This window comes from Microplitis demolitor, chromosome 7 (assembly GCF_026212275.2).
Source record: "Microplitis demolitor isolate Queensland-Clemson2020A chromosome 7, iyMicDemo2.1a, whole genome shotgun sequence".
Classification (NCBI taxonomy): domain Eukaryota; kingdom Metazoa; phylum Arthropoda; class Insecta; order Hymenoptera; family Braconidae; genus Microplitis; species Microplitis demolitor.
Window position 1 is genome coordinate 1381774 of NC_068551.1, and position 21926 is coordinate 1403699.

General features: G+C 30.3%; 7 protein-coding genes and 1 long non-coding RNA gene across 11 annotated transcripts; 3 read left to right on the forward strand and 5 right to left on the reverse strand.

Moving 5' to 3' along the window:
- The first annotated feature begins 47 nt into the window (after window positions 1–47).
- On the forward strand, window positions 48–1075 carry LOC103570917 (uncharacterized). 2 transcript variants are annotated; one of them, XR_549004.2, is made up of 5 exons: window positions 48–137; window positions 278–401; window positions 477–548; window positions 627–691; window positions 767–1075. It is a non-coding gene; the product is annotated as an uncharacterized LOC103570917 (long non-coding RNA). The 2 variants fall into 2 exon arrangements; XR_549003.2 differs by lacking the exon at window positions 48–137 and having other exon boundaries at window positions 149–401.
- A 49-nt stretch (window positions 1076–1124) lies between these two features.
- LOC103571146 (H/ACA ribonucleoprotein complex subunit 4) lies at window positions 1125–4055 on the reverse strand. The gene is made up of 6 exons (XM_008549193.2): window positions 3946–4055; window positions 3455–3579; window positions 2798–3130; window positions 2262–2672; window positions 1583–2176; window positions 1125–1479 (listed from the first exon to the last, which is right to left on the reverse strand). The coding sequence occupies exons 1-6, from the start codon at window positions 3956–3958 to the stop codon at window positions 1417–1419; spliced, it is 1539 nt and encodes a 512-aa protein (XP_008547415.1). The 5' UTR covers window positions 3959–4055; the 3' UTR covers window positions 1125–1416.
- Window positions 4056–4524: 469 nt separating this feature from the next.
- On the forward strand, window positions 4525–8195 carry LOC103570918 (glutamic acid-rich protein). Of its 2 annotated transcripts, XM_008548818.2 has the most exons (5): window positions 4525–4663; window positions 4938–5087; window positions 5156–6344; window positions 6403–7017; window positions 7151–8195. In XM_008548818.2, the coding sequence occupies exons 2-5, from the start codon at window positions 5031–5033 to the stop codon at window positions 8110–8112; spliced, it is 2823 nt and encodes a 940-aa protein (XP_008547040.1). In that variant the 5' UTR covers window positions 4525–4663; window positions 4938–5030; the 3' UTR covers window positions 8113–8195. The 2 variants fall into 2 exon arrangements, with proteins under 2 accessions (XP_008547040.1, XP_053596687.1); XM_053740712.1 differs by having other exon boundaries at window positions 4525–5087.
- Window positions 8196–8292: 97 nt separating this feature from the next.
- Window positions 8293–10643, reverse strand: LOC103570919 (kynurenine formamidase). The gene is made up of 7 exons (XM_008548819.3): window positions 10379–10643; window positions 10193–10277; window positions 9981–10082; window positions 9450–9584; window positions 9110–9380; window positions 8567–8702; window positions 8293–8480 (listed from the first exon to the last, which is right to left on the reverse strand). Exons 1-7 carry the CDS (start codon window positions 10391–10393, stop codon window positions 8346–8348), a joined length of 879 nt encoding a protein of 292 aa, XP_008547041.1. The 5' UTR covers window positions 10394–10643; the 3' UTR covers window positions 8293–8345.
- A 228-nt stretch (window positions 10644–10871) lies between these two features.
- LOC103570920 (uncharacterized) lies at window positions 10872–13027 on the forward strand. 2 transcript variants are annotated; one of them, XM_053740531.1, is made up of 5 exons: window positions 10872–11164; window positions 11372–11891; window positions 11960–12214; window positions 12433–12572; window positions 12659–13027. In XM_053740531.1, the coding sequence occupies exons 1-5, from the start codon at window positions 11131–11133 to the stop codon at window positions 12817–12819; spliced, it is 1110 nt and encodes a 369-aa protein (XP_053596506.1). In that variant the 5' UTR covers window positions 10872–11130; the 3' UTR covers window positions 12820–13027. The 2 variants fall into 2 exon arrangements, with proteins under 2 accessions (XP_053596506.1, XP_053596507.1); XM_053740532.1 differs by lacking the exon at window positions 10872–11164 and adding an exon at window positions 11201–11242.
- Window positions 13028–13348: 321 nt separating this feature from the next.
- LOC103570922 (nucleoside diphosphate kinase 6) lies at window positions 13349–14291 on the reverse strand. The gene is made up of 3 exons (XM_008548822.3): window positions 14063–14291; window positions 13689–13992; window positions 13349–13622 (listed from the first exon to the last, which is right to left on the reverse strand). Exons 1-3 carry the CDS (start codon window positions 14138–14140, stop codon window positions 13462–13464), a joined length of 543 nt encoding a protein of 180 aa, XP_008547044.1. The 5' UTR covers window positions 14141–14291; the 3' UTR covers window positions 13349–13461.
- Window positions 14292–15037: 746 nt separating this feature from the next.
- On the reverse strand, window positions 15038–19089 carry LOC103570923 (sarcoplasmic calcium-binding protein). Its single transcript, XM_008548823.2, has 6 exons — window positions 18824–19089; window positions 17354–17476; window positions 16183–16350; window positions 15736–15876; window positions 15570–15650; window positions 15038–15488 (listed from the first exon to the last, which is right to left on the reverse strand). The coding sequence occupies exons 1-6, from the start codon at window positions 18947–18949 to the stop codon at window positions 15342–15344; spliced, it is 786 nt and encodes a 261-aa protein (XP_008547045.1). The 5' UTR covers window positions 18950–19089; the 3' UTR covers window positions 15038–15341.
- A 632-nt stretch (window positions 19090–19721) lies between these two features.
- On the reverse strand, window positions 19722–21875 carry LOC103570924 (vacuolar protein sorting-associated protein 29). The gene is made up of 4 exons (XM_008548824.2): window positions 21727–21875; window positions 21416–21607; window positions 20706–20941; window positions 19722–20001 (listed from the first exon to the last, which is right to left on the reverse strand). The coding sequence occupies exons 1-4, from the start codon at window positions 21727–21729 to the stop codon at window positions 19884–19886; spliced, it is 549 nt and encodes a 182-aa protein (XP_008547046.1). The 5' UTR covers window positions 21730–21875; the 3' UTR covers window positions 19722–19883.
- Between the last annotated feature and the right edge of the window lie 51 nt (window positions 21876–21926).

The window sequence follows — 21926 nt, forward strand, 5'->3', positions numbered from 1 at the left end:
TTTTTAAATAATAATTTAAAAAAAAAAAAAATAATTCAAATAAATTTGAATTTAAAATTTTCTTTTGACTTGCGCTGCTTCCGGTGGCTGAAATCACTTATGGTGGAGAGTATAGATATATATTTATGCGCAAATAGGTATACCAACATATTATATATATGAGCGTGTTTGATATTATGGTTTTAGCAAAAAAAAAAAAAACTAAAAGCAATTTTGAATAACAAGTAAGTGAAATAATTGGGAGTAATGACTGAAGAAATAAAAATTTTTTTGACAGATTGTTGTAATGAAATTTCAAATAATTTTTTATGCAGTAACTATTTTTATAGTTTCATCAGATAGAGATAAATCGAATATCGAAACTGCTGTTGTGTATCTCTGAACCTTGATATATTTATTTAGTAAATAAATTTATTTATTTGTCATATTAATTAATTATTTAATATTTAAATAAATTGTTTTTTCATTTTTTTTAGACGTCACTAATTGCGAGTTGATTATTTTAAAATGGAGTTTATAAATCGTCAAGTTTTTTGGAGATGATTTTGGTAAATTTTTTAAAATTTCATTTTATTTATTTTTAGCATTCAATATTTAAATTTTTTAATTTGCTGGAATCAATTTAGTTTCCGTTACAATGATGAAGAGTAAAAAATTATTTGGAAATATGTCTTTAATGTCACGTTGCTCGGTAAGGATTTAATTTAATCAGTAATTATTTTATAAATGTATTTTTTAAATTTATTTATTTGTTTTATTTTTCTAGCTTTTTATCTCAGGCGTTTTGATTTTTCTCCCTGTTGTTAAAGTTACGCATTTAAAAGATTTTTATGATGAAATGATGCACAAGTATTATTATAAAAAAATGTATAAGAATCAGGACAAGTACAAATGTGGCGCGCATTTATACCCAGACAATTATAATATTTACAAGAGTGTTTTTTTTGAAATGAAGAAAAAAGACTGAGTTTAATTTTAAAAAGACGCTTATTCTGCATGTAAATTTGTAAAAAAATTATTTCTTTACATACATTAATATTTATTAACTTATTAATAAAGTTCAATATTTATTCTACTACCTAATAATTTTTTTTTCTATTAATTATAAAATAAAAACCGCAAAGTAAAGTTTAAAAATACTTTATTAGAAAATAATCTAGTAAATGCTTGTTTTTCTCTTACATAACAGAAGTTTAATTTTATGTAAATTAACTTAAAGAAAAGTCATTTGAGAAAAAAATGGAAAACAATATTGTCCTTACACCTAGATATAAATTTTTAAACATTGTGGGATTGAAAAAATGGTACAAAAATCTAATCCCAAAGCCTGTTTGATGATCAGAAATTAAATGTAAAGAATTACATAATATTTATATACAGTAATCATCTGAGATTGCTTGAAAAATAATTGAAAAATTATTCCTGTGGTTCTTCTTTGCTCTTCTTCTTTTTCTTTTTCTTCTCCTTCTTGGGTGTTTCCTGCGTAACAAAAAAATTCCATGATTAGTAAACCAAGTACTCAAATACTTGAAACATTTAATTAAAAAGTAATTACAAAAGTCTTAGATTAAACAAAACTTACTCCTGTCTCTCCTTCAGTTTCCATGGTTTCGTTCATAGAAGCATCTGCTTCTTTTTCTTTCTTTTCCTTTTTCTTCTTTTTGTCTTTCTTCTTCTTCTCTTTGGGCGATTGGTCAACATCCATTTCTTGAGGCTCTTGTTTTATCGCCAGAGCCGGAGTTTCTGGTTCTCCTGATTCAGACTCTTCGCGCTTACGTTTCACCGCTGGCTCTTTGACTCCATTCTCTTCTGCCTTAGGCACAGCAGGTTGGTTATAATCAGAGTAACCCGAAAGCCAATCAGCAGGAGTATTTTCATTGGGTTTTCCATGCTTGTCTAATTTTCCTTCAACAATCATACGTTTTTTCATCGAAGCTTTCGGACCAAGACCCCATTTTCGAGGATAAGCATCTCGTTCCATAATTACTCGTTTTATTTTAGCAACGACTCCATGATCACAAGCAGTCATTGTTGGTGAAGTCATCATGGCTATTGCTAAAGCGACAGCTTCGCCTTTAGTTGTCACGATGACTATTTCCTGATTCAACTCAATGCCATCGTCGTACATCAGGACACCGGGTAACATTATTTTGGCTCCATAGCAAATAGCGTTTACCTGCAGTAGACAAAAAAAATTATTATTAAATCTATATAAAATGACAGGCCAAGATCTGGGTAATTGTTGACTACTGAGTACTTACAGCACTGTCCTTCATAATTATTCTCTTATGATTAACCAGGAGAGCTTCTAATGGTTTTATGACTCTTCTCAAATAAGACTCATCGGCATGATTTTCGTAGAGCCACTGGGCATCTAAAATGTCGTGCATGGTCACCATGTTGTCTTCTTCACTCTGAACACCGGAACGATTTCTCCTCAGCTCCTGCATTTGCGCTCCAGTACCCAGGAAGAGACCTAAGTGGACGCAAATAGTACGAACATAGGAACCAGCTTCACACTTAACTTTAAATATTCCTATGTTGCGCTCGTTGTCGTAGTCGAGGAACCAGCTGTCATACACGGTCCTCACACGTAGCTGACGTTTTACTGCTGATATCAGCGGAGGCCTTTGAAACAGCGCACCGCGTAATCTTTCCAGCGCTTGATTTATCTGAAGCATTGATATTAATTTTTTAATTGCAAGACACCAACAGTCAAACAATTATTATTTTTTGTAAAACAATAAACCGCAGTCTAGAGATTAATAGACAGCAGTTTTTATTTTTTATTTCATACCTTCTGCATATTATCGACGGCTGAGTGAAGTTTGAAGACTGCTATGTATTCTTTTCCAGCAGACTGCTGGGACTTGGCAAGACGAGTTGCTCTGTCGATACAAACTATCAGACATCCTGATACTTTTGGGTCAAGTGTACCAGAGTGTCCAGTCTTTTCGACCTTCAGAATTCTTTTAATCCATGCTACCACTTCGTGGGATGATGGATTTGATGGTTTGTCGAGATTTATACATCCTGACTTTACGTATTCTGACAGAGTTCTATGGAGCGGAGTTGACCCACTTGTCAATGGAGTAAAATGTTTTGTTCTTGTTAGCATTTTGTCAAAATTCTGTGGTAAAAAAAATAATTACTTGGATTAATTAATCAGTAATTGAAAACAGCCATCAAAGTATGTGTAACTGACAAGTAGTAATTTTTCAAATTTTTAAATAAACAAAAAATATGCACATGTAGAGAATTAATAAAACAATAGGTACAATTTTTTGAAAAAAATTTTTTTTTTATAATTTATCCTTTTGAAAAAAAATCTAGAAATTATTAGACGTCTGCTAAGTTCATTATCATTTATTATTTTAATTTATTTATTGAAAATTTGAAATTTATTTCATGTTTGCTTCATTCGCATTCATCAAGTGGCTTTTTAAATACAAACCTTGAATAGTAAAGGCCAGTCTTTGCAATCGAGTTTTTCTGGTATATCTGATGGTTCCATTTTACAATCCATAGCAACTTGGATATCTCCCAACGATTTCTTCTTATTTTTCTTCTTTGCTTTCTCTGAAAATAATTAAATAAATGAATTTGTTTTATTCCCCGCAGACTCTTCAGCATAACCTTAAGATTTCGAAAAAATCATTATGAAAATCCAGTGTTTTAAATATGATATACGAAGAGTAATATTAATAATTGACGATTCATAGATTATTGGTCATTATTTTGACGTAAATAAATTAATTTAAGCAATTGGAGTAACAAAAGACACGTGTTTACACCAACAATCCGACGCGGGAATCCAGTAGCACAAAAATAAATTACTGGGATTAAATTAATCCACTTATTGTAAGAAAATAAATTATTGCAATGTGATTTATATTTTTTAAAATATTGTTACAATTAATTATAATATTTATTTAATCAAATTACCTATTTCTGCCATGATTGGAATTGATAATAAACACGTGTGATTATGGCGTGTTCAACAATATAAAAAAAAACTACACTACCGGCATTTTCTTAAATTAAATGAACGATGAATAATTTTGAATAGACACGTCTTCCATTTCGAGTTTATCCTAGCCAATTTAATTAATTTTGAATCCTTTTAACAGATGACACTTCTGAAAATGTGCTGCGAGGTTTCTCTCAGGGATCCGTGCTACGGCGGTAGCGCAATTTGGCGCGAAATTTGAAAACTGATATTTTTATTTACTTGAGAACTCGGTTAAAATTCAACGTCACTCTTTTTTTTAATTTAAATAAATTTTCTAATTAATCATTAAGTACTTATAGTTATTTTTGGCGCGTTAATTTAAAAATATTTATATAATTATTATTATAGCGAATGTAAATTAAGAAATACTTTTTATTTGCGCGGTAAAATTTAATTTCTGTGCAGCCGATTCGAAAGTGACTCGAGAGGCAGCACTTGATAAATCTATTCATCTTATATAATAATAACAATAATAATAATAATGATAATATTTTTGATGATTAATAATTTGTACAAGTTTTCAAATCTGTGTAGTTTTAGTTAAAAAAGCCATAGAGTGAAGAATGTAAAACTGTGGGACGATATATATATGTTACAAAATATATAATAAATATATATAATATGTATATTTAAAAATACAAAGTACTCGAGGTAAATAAAGTGAAAGTTAAATAAAATGTCAACTTTGTTGGAAAAAAAAAAGTTTACTAATTAACCCTACGAATAATAAGTAAATAATTATAATATAAATAATAATTATTGGGTTGATAAACAAATGATAATTTACTTGTTGAATCATAAATTGCACCGAGTGGTTATCAAAATTATTTTCCAAGATTGTCATTAGACCAGAAGTTTTAATTTTTATAAAAAGTTTATATTTTGTAATTATTATTAATAATAATAATTGTTGCTTGTGTTCCAGTGATAAATGCTATTGATTAAAGATATATATTTAAATATATTTGGTTATATTTATGATTTGTTAATTAAGACACTTGTTAAATAAATAAATAAGATGCCTAGTGATGAGGTTATTTGTTTATCATCAGATGATGAAGAAGATTCGCCAATGGTTTGTAATTATTGTTAAATATTTATTTATTTGTTTATTTATTATAAAAATTATTAATTTTTTTATAGAAGAATTTAGTCGACTGCGACTCATCACCAACCAAAATTCAATTAACGCCATCGGTGCAACTGATAAAACGTGAAAACTCAGTAACGAAACGTAAGATATCACTCGGAGACGAGATAACGTTGAAGAAACTTAAAGTTGATTCAACGGAAACGTGGATTGAAACTGCAAAGACTAAAAATAATGACCATTTAAGTACAAATTCAACTGGTATAGTTGATAGTTCAAGTAAATCAAATTTCAAAAATAATAGTATCAGGAATTCGACTGATAAAAATGATAGTACTAGTGTCGCATCAACTTCAAATGGTCATAAATATGTAAAGCCATTGAAAGTGACGACAAGTGAAGAGAATTCTGGGGATATTAAAAAACCGATGCTTGTTGTCAAGACAAAGCAGCCAGTCAATGTCGAAAATGGACATGAAAATGTATTTTTAATGTTTATAGGCCAGTGCTTGTCACGGGAACGCACCTCAGACATGGAAAAAGTTGTAGAAAAATTAAAGAGGAAGTACGAGCAACTAGACACTGCCTATGCAAACTCAGAGGCATTTGCTGATTTGTTGAACGAGAAACGTCATCTTCTGGAGCTGGAAAAAGGCGCGCTCTATATGCATATCAAAGACGTCCTGGATGAGATGAAGATCAGAAAAGCTGGTCGTAAATCAGCGGTATGCAAATCAGAACCAGATGGTACTGATGCTGATACTGAGGAAGCTGATGTGACTGTCGACGGAATGGACGAAAAGGAACGCGAGCAGTTCCGGAAACAAGAGATGAAGATTAAGAGACTGGAGAAGACTATGGAACTTGTCCAGAAACGGATTAAAAAGTATGAAGCCGAGGAAGTTGATTGGAATGACGAGGACGACTCGATGTACATGAAACTAGAGAGGTACAAAAAGCGCATGGTAGAGCTGTACAACGCGTGGTGTAAGTTGACTGCCAACCACGAGGACGCTGGGAGATCGTACCTGCGTCCAAAGCATGTAAAACTTACTGGTATTGTTACTGTCGATCAAGCGATAAACAGTTTTGTAAACTCGAGACTTAAAAAACGAAGTTCTCTTTCGAATCAGGCGGGCAAAGATGACTTTTTCCCTGACTATGTTGACATTTTAAATTTAATTCACACGCACAATGTCAATCATAATTTGGGAATGAATAAAATAAAAGAAAGTGCTGCAGGTAATTATTTATTTTTGATAATTAATGAATTTTTATTTAATTATTTTTTGTCTTTTAGCTAAAAGCGCGTTCGTAAAATTGGGTGAGTATTTAAAAAGTGAACGACAGCAAGATTTTTACGATACATTTTCAATGTGGTATGAAAATGACGAGGATCCGGCACAGAAGGATCCGGAGTTGCTGTCGAAATTACAAGAAAATCGTGAGCATGGTGAGAAAAAATTAAATGAAGTTTTCGATGAATACACGAGGAAGCAGGAGGAGTTGAACGCCAGTGGTAAGTTGGAAGAAGTTAAAGGAACTGATGAGGAGGATGAGGATGAGGATGACGAGGAAGATGAAGAGAAAGATGAGGGAGATGATGAAAGAGATGTCAGTGATGCTGAAGTTGTTGACTTGGAAAGTGATAATTCTGCAGCTGAAGATGCGGACGCTGATAAAGAAAATGGTGATAAAAATACTAAGAATGGTATAGATAAGAGTAGTGATAAGGTAGCGGAAGAACCGGAAATAGTAGAAACTGCAGAAACAATTTGGCTGGAATCGAAGGCAGATAAAGTTTTATCTTGTGGTTCTGAGAAAATTAAAAAAAATTTACCGAGTACTTCAAAACAGTCAGCATCGACTTCGACTTCGTTTAATAATTCTGATAATAAAGGTTATAAATCAAAAGGTTTGTGATGTTTGTTGACGTAATTACTGACAATAGTCATTGTTTATAATTATTTTTTTATATACTATTGATATCCATATAAACGAAAGTTTTTTTACTTATATTTGAGTGTATACGTATGCTAATTTTGTAGTGGATAATACTGATGACGACGCACATGAGGACTGCGATGACAAAGCTGATGGAAAACCCGTCCTGAAGTTAAGGTCATTTGCTAAACCGCCAGAATTCTGGGCTAACTCCCAAGAGATTGCGGAGTCTGACTCGGACGAAGAACCGGCACCAGGAGTTCAAGTCGGAAATGATTCATCGATTGAAGTTATTCACATCGATATATCGGGCGATAAATCACCGAAGGCTGCGAAGACTGTCGCGCCTAACCAGAGGGTTCAGCCGACACCAGTCAACACGACCAAAAAAAAAGTTTTTACAAGGATGGTTCCAGTTTCCTCTAGTAGATTGTGCCGACTGAGTACCGGCGATCCTGTTCTGAAGAGCCCAATGGCCACGTCGACGCCAAATCCAAATTTAAATTCCAATTCTAATCCAAATCGACATCCGCGGGCTGGTGACTCGACTCCGAAACGTCCAGTAGGAGCGTCGATGCCAAATCGTCCTATTCAAGCTTCAAACACTGCCAGTCCCGCTGGATCCGGAGCTGGACCCCAGCGCAAGGAGTTAAAGCATGTGACTTTTATTAGAAATAACAATCAAAATAATGTACCAGTCGGACAGCCAACTGAGCAAACTGCGACGAGTAGTTCAGTGACTAATGGACGCGTCGCTCCGACTGTTGCCAGCTTGCAAACCTTTAGGAAAACTGACGTTAAAAAGTTACAACTTGCTAATTCTAAAAACATTTTTAATAATGATTCTAATTCTAATTATAATTTAAATGGTATTAGATGTAATAGCAATAGCACTAGTTATAATAATAGTAATAATCAGAGGAACAATGTTGGTAATAAAAGTGGGCAGAGACAAGTTATAAATCCTATGGCTACCCGAAAAATTGTTGATCGTCCAATCAACAGAACTGATGTCAATGTGAATAATTTAAATAGACTAACACCTCGAAATGGACATATGTCTTGATAACTTAAATAATTATTATAAGTAATTAATAGGAAATGTGTTGATTACTTTACTTTTTGTTTGTTTGTTTGTTTTTGTTCATTTTCTCATTAACAAGCTGTGAAAAAATTATTTTTTTTATTTGATGCAATGAAATAAATTTTAAAAATCATCACTTGCTAAAAAATGAATAATTAAATATAAAGTATATTTTATATATATTTGATACCATTTAAATGAATGGCAGTTACTGGTTATGACATTATATTATTTATAATTATTTTGGTCAATAAGTAGTTCGGGTCACGTAAATTTTCGACGATATCAAAGTGATCGATCATGTCTCTTAGAAGAACAAATTCGACTTGGTCCACAAACTCAATGAGCCTCTAAAAATGAAATATTAATATAATTAACTATAGATATCTTCCTTTATAAAATTATAATAAATGAATAAATAATTATCTTTTATTACTTTTGAGTAATTTTTTGATTCCTTAACAAATACTGGAGCATCCTTTTCACCAACAACCGCAATTACTTTTAAATTATTAACAGCTTCAACTTTACTCATATCCAGGGCGTTGAAACTCAGAGTTTTAACTTCATGACTACAATAAAATTATTTTTTATTTATAGTTCATAATTTATTTACTCCCTAATAGCCAGACTTCCTCTTCAAAACTTGCTGTTCAGTATTTTCGGTCAAGTTCTGTTATTACGTTTTGACTGCAATTTGAGTACGTCATGAACTACAAATTGACGTCAATCTATACGTAATAGAATCGCAAGTTGCATCAGGAAGTTGCGGAAAAAAACTTCAAGAGCAAAAGTTCATTTAAATTTGACAGGAAGTCGCGGGAAAAGTTTTTAATGATCGAAACTTAACTTACAAATTGACTGCAAGTTATCGTCAACTATTTGCAGTCAAGTTGACATCTTATTTCGGTTGGAGTTACAGAGACCCGTTAACTTGCGATTAAAATGGCTATCAGAGAGTGTATTTTAAAAAACTTACTCAGTTAATTTCAAAGCTTCATTAAAAGAAGTTGTCAGCAAAGGTTCAAGACTGTAAATGCCAGCAATTAAAATAAGACCTTTCAGTAAATGTAATTGCTTTGATTGTTTAATTGCCGTCAGCCATTCACGGTCGTACAATAAAGAAGCTGTTAAATGAGCCCCAGCACTGTGCCCAGCCACCCAAACACCTTTACAACCCATTTTGCGGCATACTTTTAATATTTCTTCTATCCCGGTTCTTGTTTCTGCTACCAAATTACTCAAAGTCACTAAAAAAAATTTATTCGTTTATTTAAATAAATATTATTATTATTATTATTATTTTGATATTCTGATACCTTGTGGACATAAATTGTACCCTAAATTAAATACTTTTATTCCTTTGGACACCAGCTGCTTGATATGGAACCCAGCATGTTCTTTGGAACATTCTTGCCAGTATCCGCCATGGATAAAAATCAAAGCAGGCGCGTCTAAATAAAATATGATAATTTATATTCTCAAAGTTGATAAATAAAAATCTTAATTATAGAAAGGACAATTTCTCCAGATATAGAATTTTTTTTAAATTACTCATAATTGTTATTAATTAGGAGTCAAACGAAATTAAGTGAATAAATTTTAGTCTAAAAACTGACATGAAAATTTTGAAATTCATTTAATGAATTTCGTTTAATTGCCAATCGATAAGTAATTTTTTTTAAAAATCTATATCCCGCCAAAATTGTACTTTTTTTCAATTAATGCTTCAATTTTTTTTTTTAAAAAGTAATAAAATTTTGATACGCTTATGACAGTTGTCATTGAAAATTTTTTAAAAGTGGGGGGGGGGGGCACTCTGGATATGTGGCCTTAAAGTAAAAAATAACCATTGGGTAAATTGGTCCCATAGTAATCATATTTCATAAGTTCAGTAGGTCCATAAGCTATGTCCAACTTGCAGGGTATAGAATTTCTCGCATCGATCGTCGCTGAAATATACAAGGTTTCATTATTTATAAGTTACAACTTACAGCCGTCACCCATCACCCATCTTCCATATGTGGTAATAAAACTTATTACTGAAAATAATTTCCTATACCTTGCTTAGATATTTCCAAAAACTCTTCGTACCCTTCAGTATATTTTTTACTCCAGGCACCTGGTGAATAAGCTTTCTCATGTTCCTGCATTATTTATTTGTTTAATAAATATTTATATTTAATTAATTAATTAATTAAAGTAATCAATAGTGTCGATATTTTTAGTTTATAACAAGTGTACTTACTGGATCGATAGCCATCGTTGGTCAATAGTAATTTTATTATTATTTTTATTTATTAAGATAAAAAAAAGTTTGATGCTGAGAAAATATTCCTGGATTATATATCAGTCATACAAGAAAGTAGTTATGCAAGTACTGAAATTGTGGGAGAACAAGTACAGGCTTATATTATATATTAATTCTACTCTTGTAAACAGGGTGAACTGAGATAACTTTTTTTAAATTTCATCGCGCTTTTTTTTATTTATTTTTGTAGCGTTAACAGGAAACTGTTTTATCAGAGATTACTAAATATGACAATTGGGAGTTTTTTTGTTTTTTAATAAATAAATAAAATGTTTTGAGGAAATTATAAATTTATTTGGACAATTAAAAAATTCGCGCGTTTTTTTAAATTTCATTATTTCAATTTATTTATTTAAATTTTCAAATTTTCTCATGTTGCTACACTGACATTTATAAATTATTCAAAATGTTTTTTTTTATTGAGTTCAGCGGGAAAGATGGCAGTGTATACATAATTAAATATATATAGGCATATATAAACATAAAAAATAAAATTGTTTATTTGGCAACGAGATCGCCAAATATACAAGTATTTTTTTTTAAATTAAATTTAATGAAATATGTGATAATTATTTTGATTAAAAATATATTTTGATATCATTGATCTAGTGTCGCAATTTGGTTACTTATTAGTTGCTATAACGTACAAAATTATATTATAATTAAATATAATACATATATTTTTGGTTATGACGACATTGAAAGGAATTTTTCCTAATCCCAGTAAGTAAATTTATTTAATTAAATGATAATAGAAGTAGCAGACATATGAGTTTTGAATTTTAAAAAACTTTTTTACAAGTACGCGCATTTTTTAAAAATTTAATTATTTAATTTAAAATGTATAAATTGTCTCATGTGTACTACATTCTACTCATAAATATTTTGTCTAATAATAAATTTAAAAAATAATAATTTAATTGTTCATAGAACCGCCAAGAAAAAAAAATTTTCTGTATGAAAATGTAAAGAGTTTGCGTAAAATGGAAAAAGACAATGCTAAGGAAACGGACAAAGATGATGCTGATAAACTGGGAGCCAAAACTGGACCCAGGCAGAGTAATAAGTATCAACATGTCGCACCGAGGGTTTACTCAAGTGGCCGAGGATCAAGCGCAATTTCTACCAATAGTTCGGTTAAGAATAATATTAATTGCAGTAGAATTAGTTTGAGCGGTAAATTAAGCGCGCCAAGTCTGGTCAAGACTGCTGATAAAAAATCATGTATTTCATTAAACTCTCATCCTCATTTTAATTCTGCTGATAAACGTGATAATAAATTGAAGACTAAAGAGAGATATAAGTCACAGTGTAATTTAAATACAAGTTTGTTAAACTTGGACATTAACTGTGAGACTGATTCTGCGGAGAAAAAAAAGTCACGTAGTTTAGGTATACAGACATTGGACACCAATGATTTAGATAGTTTGTACTCCGAAGGTATTATTAGGTATGTCATTATTATTATTATTTAATTATTTACTGTCACAAGTACGAACTTTATTTAAATTTTTTCAGATATCCATCAAGTAGAAGTCGAGAAGAAAAATCATGTAAAGAAGTTGATCAAGTGGATTTAAATCTTGAGTTGGATAGAAATAGTTCACCTACTAGATGTCTGGGTGGTAAGCAAGATTTAACAGAATCTTCGCCGGGAAAAGATAAAGATTATGTTAAAATGAACAAAGAAAAAATAACAGTCGCTGCAAGACTGGCCGCTCAATTGAATAATGGAGTCGTGCCACCAAATTATCGCAAAGGAGTTGTTCCAAAGTATAAATAATTTTTAAACTTTATGTCATTGGATAAAATTTTCTTCAACAAAATAATTAGATTGAACTTTTAATTGAACCAGTTGTCAAATGATTCAAAATTAATTTTTTTGACTGATTATTTAAGTCAATTGTATTTTTATTATTTTGTTGGAAATATTTTGTCTAAAAATAATTACAAGTAATTTAAAATATGTAATTTAAATAATTTAACTACAGATATATACTTGAAAGAAAAGAAGAACAGCAACAAAAAATAGAACAGGCTAAATTAGATGCAGCGAATTCTGATTGCCCACCGGGTCATATTCCACTGCCAGATAATGAACGTAAAGAAACGTTACGTTTATTAAAAAAAAGTATTTATTTTAATTATTTTTATTATTATTATTAATAACTATTAAGATAGTGATTAATTATTATTAATTGTTTTTTTTTTCTAAAGATTATCAGGAGTTAGTAAATGAATTAAATAAGATGCCAATAAGATCAGACACTCTCCGTTGTCAGATGAAGAAAATGGAAATTGAGAAACAATTAACTAAATTAGAAGAAGGTATTAAAATATTTTCGCGTCCTAAAGTATTCGTTAAAACGGACGCTTAATTAATTGGACGGCGCGATGCAGTAACGAAACATTCCACCGATCACCGATTGCCAATAGCATTTAAGTATACAATTTATAAATAATTTCACACCGAGCGCCTTATATATAAATATATATGTTTATATATATTATACAAATACTAGGCAATTAATTAATAGATTAATTATTTACATGTAATGTAACACTTGAGACTTTGTAAATAATTGTACTATAGTGCGAAGCTTAAAAATAATAATCATCTAGTCTGATGTACAATTAAATCGAAAAAGACTTATGTCGAGTACAAAATAAACAAAGTATTTTTTGCCAACAATTGTTTCTTATATATTTATTCGAACTCCTTATAATTTCATTCATTTTCTATTAACAGTAAATGATTCTAGAGTTAGCAGACAATTAAAAACTTGGATTTTTTTTCAACAAATCAAATACAAAAAAAAAAATTGCACATGTAGGCAATTAAAAAAACTACAAGCGCATTTTTTTTAATTTATTGTTTTTAAAAAATTAAATAACTAGTGGACGTCGAGTAACTTCAGTATCATTAGTAGTAATTATAATCTATAGTACGGTAATAATTAAAAATTAATTAACGATAAAAATTTCTTTGGACTAGTGACTAAAATTAAAAAACAAAATTTTTAATTTAAAGGAGAACTTTTATCAATTTTATGTAAAAATAAATCTGGATAAAACTTAACTTGCCCGCGATTAAAATAAATTTCTTCGGTGTCGTACCATTTATTGACATCAAAGTCATTAAAAAAAACTTTTATTTCTCTTATGACAGAATCAGGCGAATCTAAAAGTTTTAAAATTAATTTTACTGTCTTTTTATAAATTTATCGTGAAAAAAATGAGGGAGTACCTGACCCGTGAGTTGCATTCCTGGTGTCAGAGAGCCCGTACTTGCCGCGGATTGATTCCGGTGATAAATATTGGGCCTGATAAACTTTTGTGGGGCCCATAAGCTCTCTCCACCTGACGATGGCATTATCTCGCGCTAAAATATGAACATCTGAAGCTCCGCTGCACATAAACGTCACTAGTCTGTTGTAGAAAAATTTATCTTTGTGGTCTTGGTAAAAATAACTCGCCTCAGCGGATGTGATCTTTGTTCGACGAGACCTCACGACTTTAAAGTCATTGTCAACTATTATTTCACGTATTTTCTGTCAGGAAAAAAAATTTGGATAAAGAAAAATTCATAAATAACAGTTTTAGTTTTGAGGTTAAACTCACCTGGAGCGCGAACGGACTTTTGATAACATGGGGTTTTATAATGGCGAGAGTTAACTGCAGTGGATTTGGAGACTTCATTGTTATTGATCACCAACTGACAGTTATTAAGCTATTATATATTTTTTGATACCTCCTAATCATTATATATTAAATTTACTATTACGAAACTGTCATTTGCACGTGCTCTCTGTTACATATTTATAGAGCGCGCGTTTTTTTGAACATATCGAAAGTTCAGTTTCGATTTTCGATACAAAAATTAATCGATGTGTTCAAAGTCCACTCGCGGGTTTATTTTTGTCCTCAGTGATTAAAAAATAAGAATAATAAAAGATAAAAGCTTGTTTTTTTTGCTTGAGGATAAAAAATTATCACGAGCTGATGATGTCATTTATATTTGAGGGATGGAGACAACATAAAAGAACCAGAATCTCCTGTAAAATTTTTCTCAGCATCAAGACCTGGGTCTCGACTTTTGATCAATTTTCTATAGAATTTCTTAGGCGGATCCTGACCCATATTAAGGCATCCGTTGGATGTTTGGAGACCTCGGGGATATCAGAAGTCTTTGAGAAGAATTTTTCTTGAAGTGCTCGATGCATTGCTTCATACTGAACCAACCTCTGCTTCATTTGATTTAAAATTCCCACTCGTTCTCAAACTAAGTCCCATTGTCAATCTTTTCTGTTAGTAATACAAGCAAATAAATTACCATTCATTAACTTGGAAGCGACAGCGAGAAAAGAACCAAAGGAAAGTCCATTCTAAACAAGTATATCTATAAATAGATACAACGTCCGCCCAAATATTTTTTTCACGGCTAACAAAAAATTAATTTATGCCTTCTGCCTCTCAAAGCAAAAAGCCATACAGTCGTTTTATGTTTTTACGCAGCTCTACCATGGACCCACTCCTTAGTTATTTCACTCGATTTATCATTTTCAAGGGTAAAATAAAAACTAAAGAAACGCTCAATTACAAAAGTAATTTAAAAATATTTATTGTACAAATACTCATTAAATTTATACAAATCTTACGATTTAATTTGAATGGTCAGATTGTGATGTATCATCAATATCAATCTTAATATATAAGTGCAGTGAAAAATGATATTTACGTTCAAAGTTAATAGTATGTACGTAAAACTTAAAAGGTGACATATGAATTGATCAGCGTAATTATGACACTGATCTAGGCAGTAGATATATTTATATATATAATATATATATATTTATGTTAATTATCACAATATGCTTGTAGTGATTTGTCCGTAGCATCACTAGTCTACCAACGGGCCCCAGAAGTGTTTGCTGGGCTTAGAATGATCTTCAGTCAAGAAAAAGTCTCGTCCCAGTGACACGAATTCACTGACTGTTATTTTTCCGTCTTCATTCTGGTCAATGTGCGCAAAAGATATAACTGCGTGCTATTAAAATTGAAAATATTATTATTATATTTTATTGATAAATAATATTTTCATAATTTATATTAAATAATAAATACTCACATCGTTATCAATATCTAGACACTTGAAAAATAATTTGTATTCTTCGACGGTTATTTCGCCGTCACCGTCTTTGTCCACCGCCTAAAAATACATGACAGACAATAAATATTATTATCAGACGGTTAAGTAAATAAATAAATAATATTGGATGATAATATTTGTATACCTTGAAAAGGAAAGGCAGAAAATGGTGACATTTTCGCTTGAGTGACGTATCATTGAGAACATGGTGCATTTCTTCAAGATATTGTTCGACGCCGACTAAATTGTAAGGACTTATGTCGCCCCATTGTTCTTGCCACATGTCCTAAAAATAAATTAAATCACGCGGTTAATTTAAATTTATTTAAATGCAACTGCATTTAATTGCCTCCCGCATGAAAAATAAAATTAAGTAAATCAAGGTCTTAGTTTTTTAAGATAAGCAAATAAATTATAAGGGACGCAGATAATTTCGCTCAAGTTTTTCACCCGTAAAAGCTCTTATTTTAAAATTCATATTAAAACTCAGTTTAAATTTTTGAAAATTGTCATTCGGTTGCGGTTATCAGGGCAGAAATTCAAACTTTCAGTGCAGTTATGGTAAAAAAAATTTTTTAAATTTAAAACTTACACTTAGAACTTTTTGAAATTCCTTTTTAGCTTCTGGAGTTAAATGACCAATATCAGCAAATCTATCAGCAAGGAGCATAAAGTCTTCGTAACTAATAACTCCATCCTTATTAACGTCCAAGTGACTGTGTAAAGTTCGCATTTTTCTTCTCCAAAAGACTGACTGACCCTGTGCAATTAAAGACTTTATGATAAAACCCGGAGATAAAAACTCATTCTCTGAATTATTATTATTATTATCATAAATCATAATTATTATCAACTGGATAACTCGAGTCTATTAATAGACTCTGTAGACAAAGCATTTGGTTATCAAGTGTGGGATCATAATATAAAATGAATAATAAACACATTTGTCTATTAACTACATTCACAATAATTAATAGCTTACGAATATACTTAACATAATTGAGTAAAAAATAATATTTAGGTGAAGGTTGATAAACATGAGCTTCACGATATCGTTCACGATAACCTTTTAAGTCGATACAAATACAGTTCATGTACTTCTTTTCTATTTATTTTTAGTTTTTGTTAAATTTTCAATGCCCGTATATGGAATGCCAAACGCGAGCTTTTATTTTTCTTGATTGCGAGATGTTCTCGTCCATTTAGCGATCACGGATCAAATGCGTGTTGTTTACACTCAGCTTCAAGGACATTGGCATAGAATGCACCGTTAGCGTCGATGACCGGTTCTACACTTTCCTAGATAATTATATTCTACTACTGCTATTTAAACTGCACTTGTTGATGCAGTATTTGAACAAGTAACAAATAGTAAAATAGAAAGTTTTTTAATTTTTATGCAGCAACGCTCAGTTCAAAGTTTTTATATTAAATTTCTATTGGACACAATTATATCAGAATTTTGTTGTCTGAAAAAATATGAAAAGAATTTAAAATAACAGAGTATCTGCTTCGGATTACAAGTAAAGTTATTTATTATAGAGAAGTTATCAAGCAGAACTAGGACAGTAGATATAGCAGCAGTTAATTGAGTCTCCAGAGAATTAAATTGATATTTCAGGAGCTAAATAAATGGCAAACCGGACGAACCCATCAGTCAATTTAAAAAATGAAGATGAGAATCACGGACTAATTCACTGCCTAGCTATTTTTATCATCGTTATATTTTATCATGATAATAATAATAATAAAATAAGACATACTCGGTCTTGTTCTTCATCAGAGTCGCTATCACTGTCGCTTTCTTCATCAACGGAAGCCGAGGCTCGTGTATGATGGACGTTCCTTTTGCTCGACATTCGCCTTATCATCGTCGAATTAAATTGCTGAAAAAAATAAAAAGTTTCGATTGCATTATCATAATTACTCATCACATTGTCAGCACGCATTAATTACTATTTAATATTTTAATATACCAGACTTTTATTAGCATAATTACATTTATGGTAATCTAGTAATCAAATGTGCTATTGTTTGATTGTAATTTTAAATTGTCTGCAATGCGTAAAATTTTCGGAGTCAACGCCGATTAAATTCAAATTTAAATAAAATCCAAATCACTCCATTGAAAAACTCCTTATTTACTCTGGATGCGGAGTAATTTTTTTTTAAACTCCGGAACCCCGAGTATCGGAGTTAATTTGAATTTAAATAAAATCCGCAATCACTGCGAATTAACTCCCAATTGTTTAAAGTGGATTAGCACGTGGTGATTTTTCCTTACGTTTAAAAAATAAATTTACGTGTCATGCGTAGTATGGAAAGCTCGTAAATGTGAAATGTAATTTTTCTACATATTGAGTTCACTGCAGTACATTCACCCGCGGTTACGAAACAATTTACTTGTAAACAATTATTTATATTTTTTTTCCTTTATTCTTTTTTTGTATTTTATTCAATACTAGTTTATAAATTACCTTTACTTGTTACGACCTTAAAAAAAATTAGTTTATGTCTAGTAAACAAAGTACTCGAATGGAATTTGAAATTTAAATTTACAAAAACAAGATCTTGATTACGAAATGGGATTATTATTATGTATAATCTGGTATCGAAGGATTTTGAGATCAGACCAGTGCAGTGGATTACCTTGAATTTAAATCAGCCCAAAAACATTTAAACGTAATTGAATAAATTATTTTAAAAAATAACATAAGTATATTATTAATTCATAAGTAATTTAAATAAAATAATATTTTCATTTGTGTATGTGTAGGCTGTGAGTGTAAATAATGATCCGGTGGGATTTAAATCCACCGAAGCTTCTAGAACCTTTCATTGTTTTTTTGTTACGGCTTTTTCATGTATTCTTTTTTTTTATTTTCCTCCATGGCAACACGACCGGCAAAAGGAAAGGGGACGACCCTTCTCCAGTAGATGTTATTTTGCGCAGTTGAAACCTGATGTTTTTACGATAAATCTTCAGTTGTACACAATGTTTTTAATTTTAATATCAATTATAAATATTTATCTTCGGAAAAAAATGAATGTCAATACAACTGACAGTTGGCAGTTTTTAATTTTTGAATAAATAAACAAATGTAAGGATAAAAATTTAAAAACGCGCATTTAGAAAATTGAAAATTCAGTACGCGGTTTTTTAAAAATTCAATTCATTTATTATATAAAATATATAAGTGTTATAAATAATAATAATAATAATAAAAAGTTACCTGTTGTTTAATTGATTTTTTATCAGCAAATAAACCATTGTAAGCAATTGGCGCAATTCGTTTATCAAAATTAATACTTTTTGAAATAACGGACTGCAGCCCGCGGCGCAAAAATGCTGAAGCCATTTTTTAAAATTAATTAAGTAATTAATCAATCAATAAATTATTTGAAATTTACTTATGTTAAAGTAAATATCAACAATGCAAAGTTCAATTTTACTGGAGTACAATCAGCGGTAAATAAAGTGCAAAACTAAACAAAAGTCCGCGGTCAGTTTTCTTTTTATTAAAACCTTAGCGTCCCCCCACTTTTAGTTCCCGCGCATGCGCACGCATCGCATAATGAACCCCCTTTTTATCTGGTTTTTTTTTTTCATTGTTTATTTTCTTTTTTACATCACCGATCCCAACATTGGCGTCGCAGTAACGATACTAAAAAATAAAAAGGGATAATAAATTTATATTTACCCAAAAAAATTAAAAAAACTCTATTCTGTACCAATGAGCATTAAATGTTTAATCTTTATCACGCATTGATGTCTCTTAATCTTGACCCGAGTCTGCGAGAACTAATTAATTTGATTATTTAAATTTAAATAAAATAAATTATGATTATAAAGAGGTCTTTAATACGTAATCAATAAACGGGTCGAGTGGTTGACGCACATTCTATCCGATGTACGTGACTTGTTACAAGTATTCCACATGTAGATATAAGTACCAGTCTCGTAAGTCCGTCTATCAGACGGAAAAACTATCGGTTTTAAAATTGTAAACAAGTTATTTAGAGGACATTACAATACAGCAGCATAATCACAAGGATATTTACTTTTAAATTCTGTATTTTTGTTAGAAAAATTATTTATGCCGTTTGTTATTTATTTACTGTTTACTTTATTTATAACTGTCTATATATATAATATTTTTCTTATATTTATTTACAAGATTATTTATTTATAAATTTATAATAAAGCGATTAAATTTTTAAGTTAATGTATAAGATTATATAAGTGCTTCCTTTTTGTATAAATTCATTAATTAATTAATTACTTTTTTTTTTTTAACTCTTCTTGTATTCAATTCTCTCGACTTTTACTTCGTCGCCCACCAATTGGTAAACGTAAGTTACCACTGTCGAGCTTTGGATATCCATTAGTACGAAAGAAGGAATGACGGATCTGTAATTAAATATATTTATTCAGCTGTAGTTATTTAAATACATAGTTTTAAAACTATGACATTACAGTAGAATCTGGTTATGAATTACATTGGATGCTCTACTCATGACAATTTAATTTTTTTCTAAGTAAGAGTTTAGACAAAATGTTTATTATATCCAAATTTTACTGTAGTAATTAAGATAAAGACAGTATTCAGAAAAACGAATTTTTTGGCGCGAAAAATTTTTATTTTTATTTCACAATTTAAAGTTTTTTTCGCGCCAAAAATTTTTTTTTTGTGTGCTAGTAAATTATATATTAATTCGAAGACAGTGAATAAAATTACGGGGATAATTTTTTTTTTTTAATTTTCAATCTTTATAGATGTAAATAAATAATATATTTATTTTAATAAATTTGAGTTCAAATATTGACACTGACTATATATATTTATATGTTTATATGTATATAAGTTTGTTATTGTTTAGAAAATAATTCCAAGTAAATAAATTATTGCATATTGATAAAAATTGTCTCAAGGTTTAAAAACGATTATTTAAATTATTGAATAATTGTCAGCTTGTGAGGTCATGAAAAAGTTAATGAGTTTTTATTGATAATAAAACAGGCCGGTAATAAAATGCATGTTATATATTTTGTTATTGAGGTTTATGTTTAAATAAGGAAGAGAAGAAAAAGAGAGAGTTGAGGTGGGCACTTACGTATCAAGAGGATTGTAGGCACCGGTAGCCGATCCTGGATTAATGTAAAATTTATTTTCATGTTCATATGCTTCGAATTTATGTGTATGACCGCTTATGAGTATATCGACGTCCAACTGCCGCTGGATTAGTGCCAGTGATTCTGGATCACCCCAAGGTACCACTTGATGACCGTGTGATAGGCCGATTCTGAATTGTCCAACTGTCACGACTTTTTGTTCTGGATAATTTAGATTCTATAAATAAATTATTTTATTTTAAAAACATTTATTAATTTATTGAATAAAAAATATATAAAAGTATCAATAATTGCTGCTCTATATTTTGAGATACTTAGTAAAAAAAAATGAATTGCAGTAAAAAAAATTTAAAACGGTTGATTCTCCGGTCAAACCCTAAAACTTTAGGCTGTTTTTGAGCTGAGAGCTCGAAAATGTTACTATTGATAGTTTCGAGCTCTTTGAGCTTAAAAAAAGTAATTTTTATCAAATCGGTTAATTCGTTCCAAAGATCGTCGGACAAAAAAAGTTTACACATACGCACACATGGATGTCTGTCAGAAAATGGTCAGAATATTTTCCTAGGATCTTAAAACAACGGAGTCTGATGAAAACGATTTTCAAACATTGAACCAAAATCAGTAACTTCCTTTTTTTAAATTTTGAATTTTCATAGCGGGAAGTAAAAAAAAAGTAATTAAATTTATTTACCTCATCAAAATCACCTCTAACAACATGTACATCACTGGCAAGTGTTTTTAAATAATCATACGACTCTTTGGTACAAAGATTACCAGTACATAAAATATGTTGTATTCGTCCAGGTACCAAAAGTTTTTTGAATTTACTCGGTAGACTACTGCATCTATGAGGAATGTGTAAATCTCCCAGCACTAACACAAGCTGTAAATATATGCACATAAATAATAAAAATTTATCACTGATAATTAAACTCCAATTTATGACAAGGTTATATATATGTAATTTAATTACTATTTTTATTAATCTTTGAATCTACTCACCATGATTATTTATATTGCGATTAATTGTCTTTTAATTTTCCTTCTGTCTCACTGCATTTATGTTTATAATTATATATATGTAATTATTTATTAAATATATTCCTACGATGACAATTAAAAGGGTTATAAGGACAGGGTGTTACTGTCAAATAAAATATCAATCTAAGATAATGCAGAGCTTTCATTTGTTTTAGTTAAAC

Excerpts from the sequence above, each read along its gene's own strand:
- LOC103571146 (XM_008549193.2), bottom strand. Across the intron at positions 3,131-3,454 it reads ACTGGCCTTTACTATTCAAG|AATTTTGACAAAATGCTAAC; the intron begins GTTTGTATTTAA and ends TTTTTACCACAG. Across the intron at positions 2,673-2,797 it reads CCGTCGATAATATGCAGAAG|ATAAATCAAGCGCTGGAAAG; the intron begins GTATGAAATAAA and ends TCAATGCTTCAG.
- LOC103570918 (XM_053740712.1), top strand. The coding sequence starts at position 5,031 with ATGCCTAGTGATGAGGTTATTTGTTTATCATCAGATGATGAAGAAGAT. Across the intron at positions 6,345-6,402 it reads AATAAAAGAAAGTGCTGCAG|CTAAAAGCGCGTTCGTAAAA; the intron begins GTAATTATTTAT and ends TTTGTCTTTTAG. Across the intron at positions 7,018-7,150 it reads TAAAGGTTATAAATCAAAAG|TGGATAATACTGATGACGAC; the intron begins GTTTGTGATGTT and ends CTAATTTTGTAG.
- LOC103570919 (XM_008548819.3), bottom strand. Across the intron at positions 9,585-9,980 it reads TGGGACCAATTTACCCAATG|ACGCGCCTGCTTTGATTTTT; the intron begins GTTATTTTTTAC and ends TATTTTATTTAG. Across the intron at positions 8,481-8,566 it reads AATCAAAAAATTACTCAAAA|AGGCTCATTGAGTTTGTGGA; the intron begins GTAATAAAAGAT and ends TTTCATTTTTAG.
- LOC103570920 (XM_053740531.1), top strand. The coding sequence starts at position 11,131 with ATGACGACATTGAAAGGAATTTTTCCTAATCCCA. Across the intron at positions 11,165-11,371 it reads AGGAATTTTTCCTAATCCCA|AACCGCCAAGAAAAAAAAAT; the intron begins GTAAGTAAATTT and ends AATTGTTCATAG. Across the intron at positions 12,215-12,432 it reads CGCAAAGGAGTTGTTCCAAA|ATATATACTTGAAAGAAAAG; the intron begins GTATAAATAATT and ends ATTTAACTACAG.
- LOC103570922 (XM_008548822.3), bottom strand. The coding sequence starts at position 14,140 with ATGAAGTCTCCAAATCCACTGCAGTTAACTCTCGCCATTATAAAACCC. Across the intron at positions 13,993-14,062 it reads AAAGTCCGTTCGCGCTCCAG|AAAATACGTGAAATAATAGT; the intron begins GTGAGTTTAACC and ends TTTTCCTGACAG. Across the intron at positions 13,623-13,688 it reads GAATGCAACTCACGGGTCAG|ATTCGCCTGATTCTGTCATA; the intron begins GTACTCCCTCAT and ends TAAAACTTTTAG.
- LOC103570923 (XM_008548823.2), bottom strand. The coding sequence starts at position 18,949 with ATGGCTTCAGCATTTTTGCGCCGCGGGCTGCAGTCCGTTATTTCAAAA. Across the intron at positions 15,651-15,735 it reads TTCTGCCTTTCCTTTTCAAG|GCGGTGGACAAAGACGGTGA; the intron begins GTATACAAATAT and ends ATGTATTTTTAG. Across the intron at positions 15,489-15,569 it reads GTCTAGATATTGATAACGAT|CACGCAGTTATATCTTTTGC; the intron begins GTGAGTATTTAT and ends CAATTTTAATAG.
- LOC103570924 (XM_008548824.2), bottom strand. Across the intron at positions 20,942-21,415 it reads TTAGAGGTGATTTTGATGAG|AATCTAAATTATCCAGAACA; the intron begins GTAAATAAATTT and ends ATTTATTTATAG. Across the intron at positions 20,002-20,705 it reads GCCTACAATCCTCTTGATAC|ATCCGTCATTCCTTCTTTCG; the intron begins GTAAGTGCCCAC and ends ATTTAATTACAG.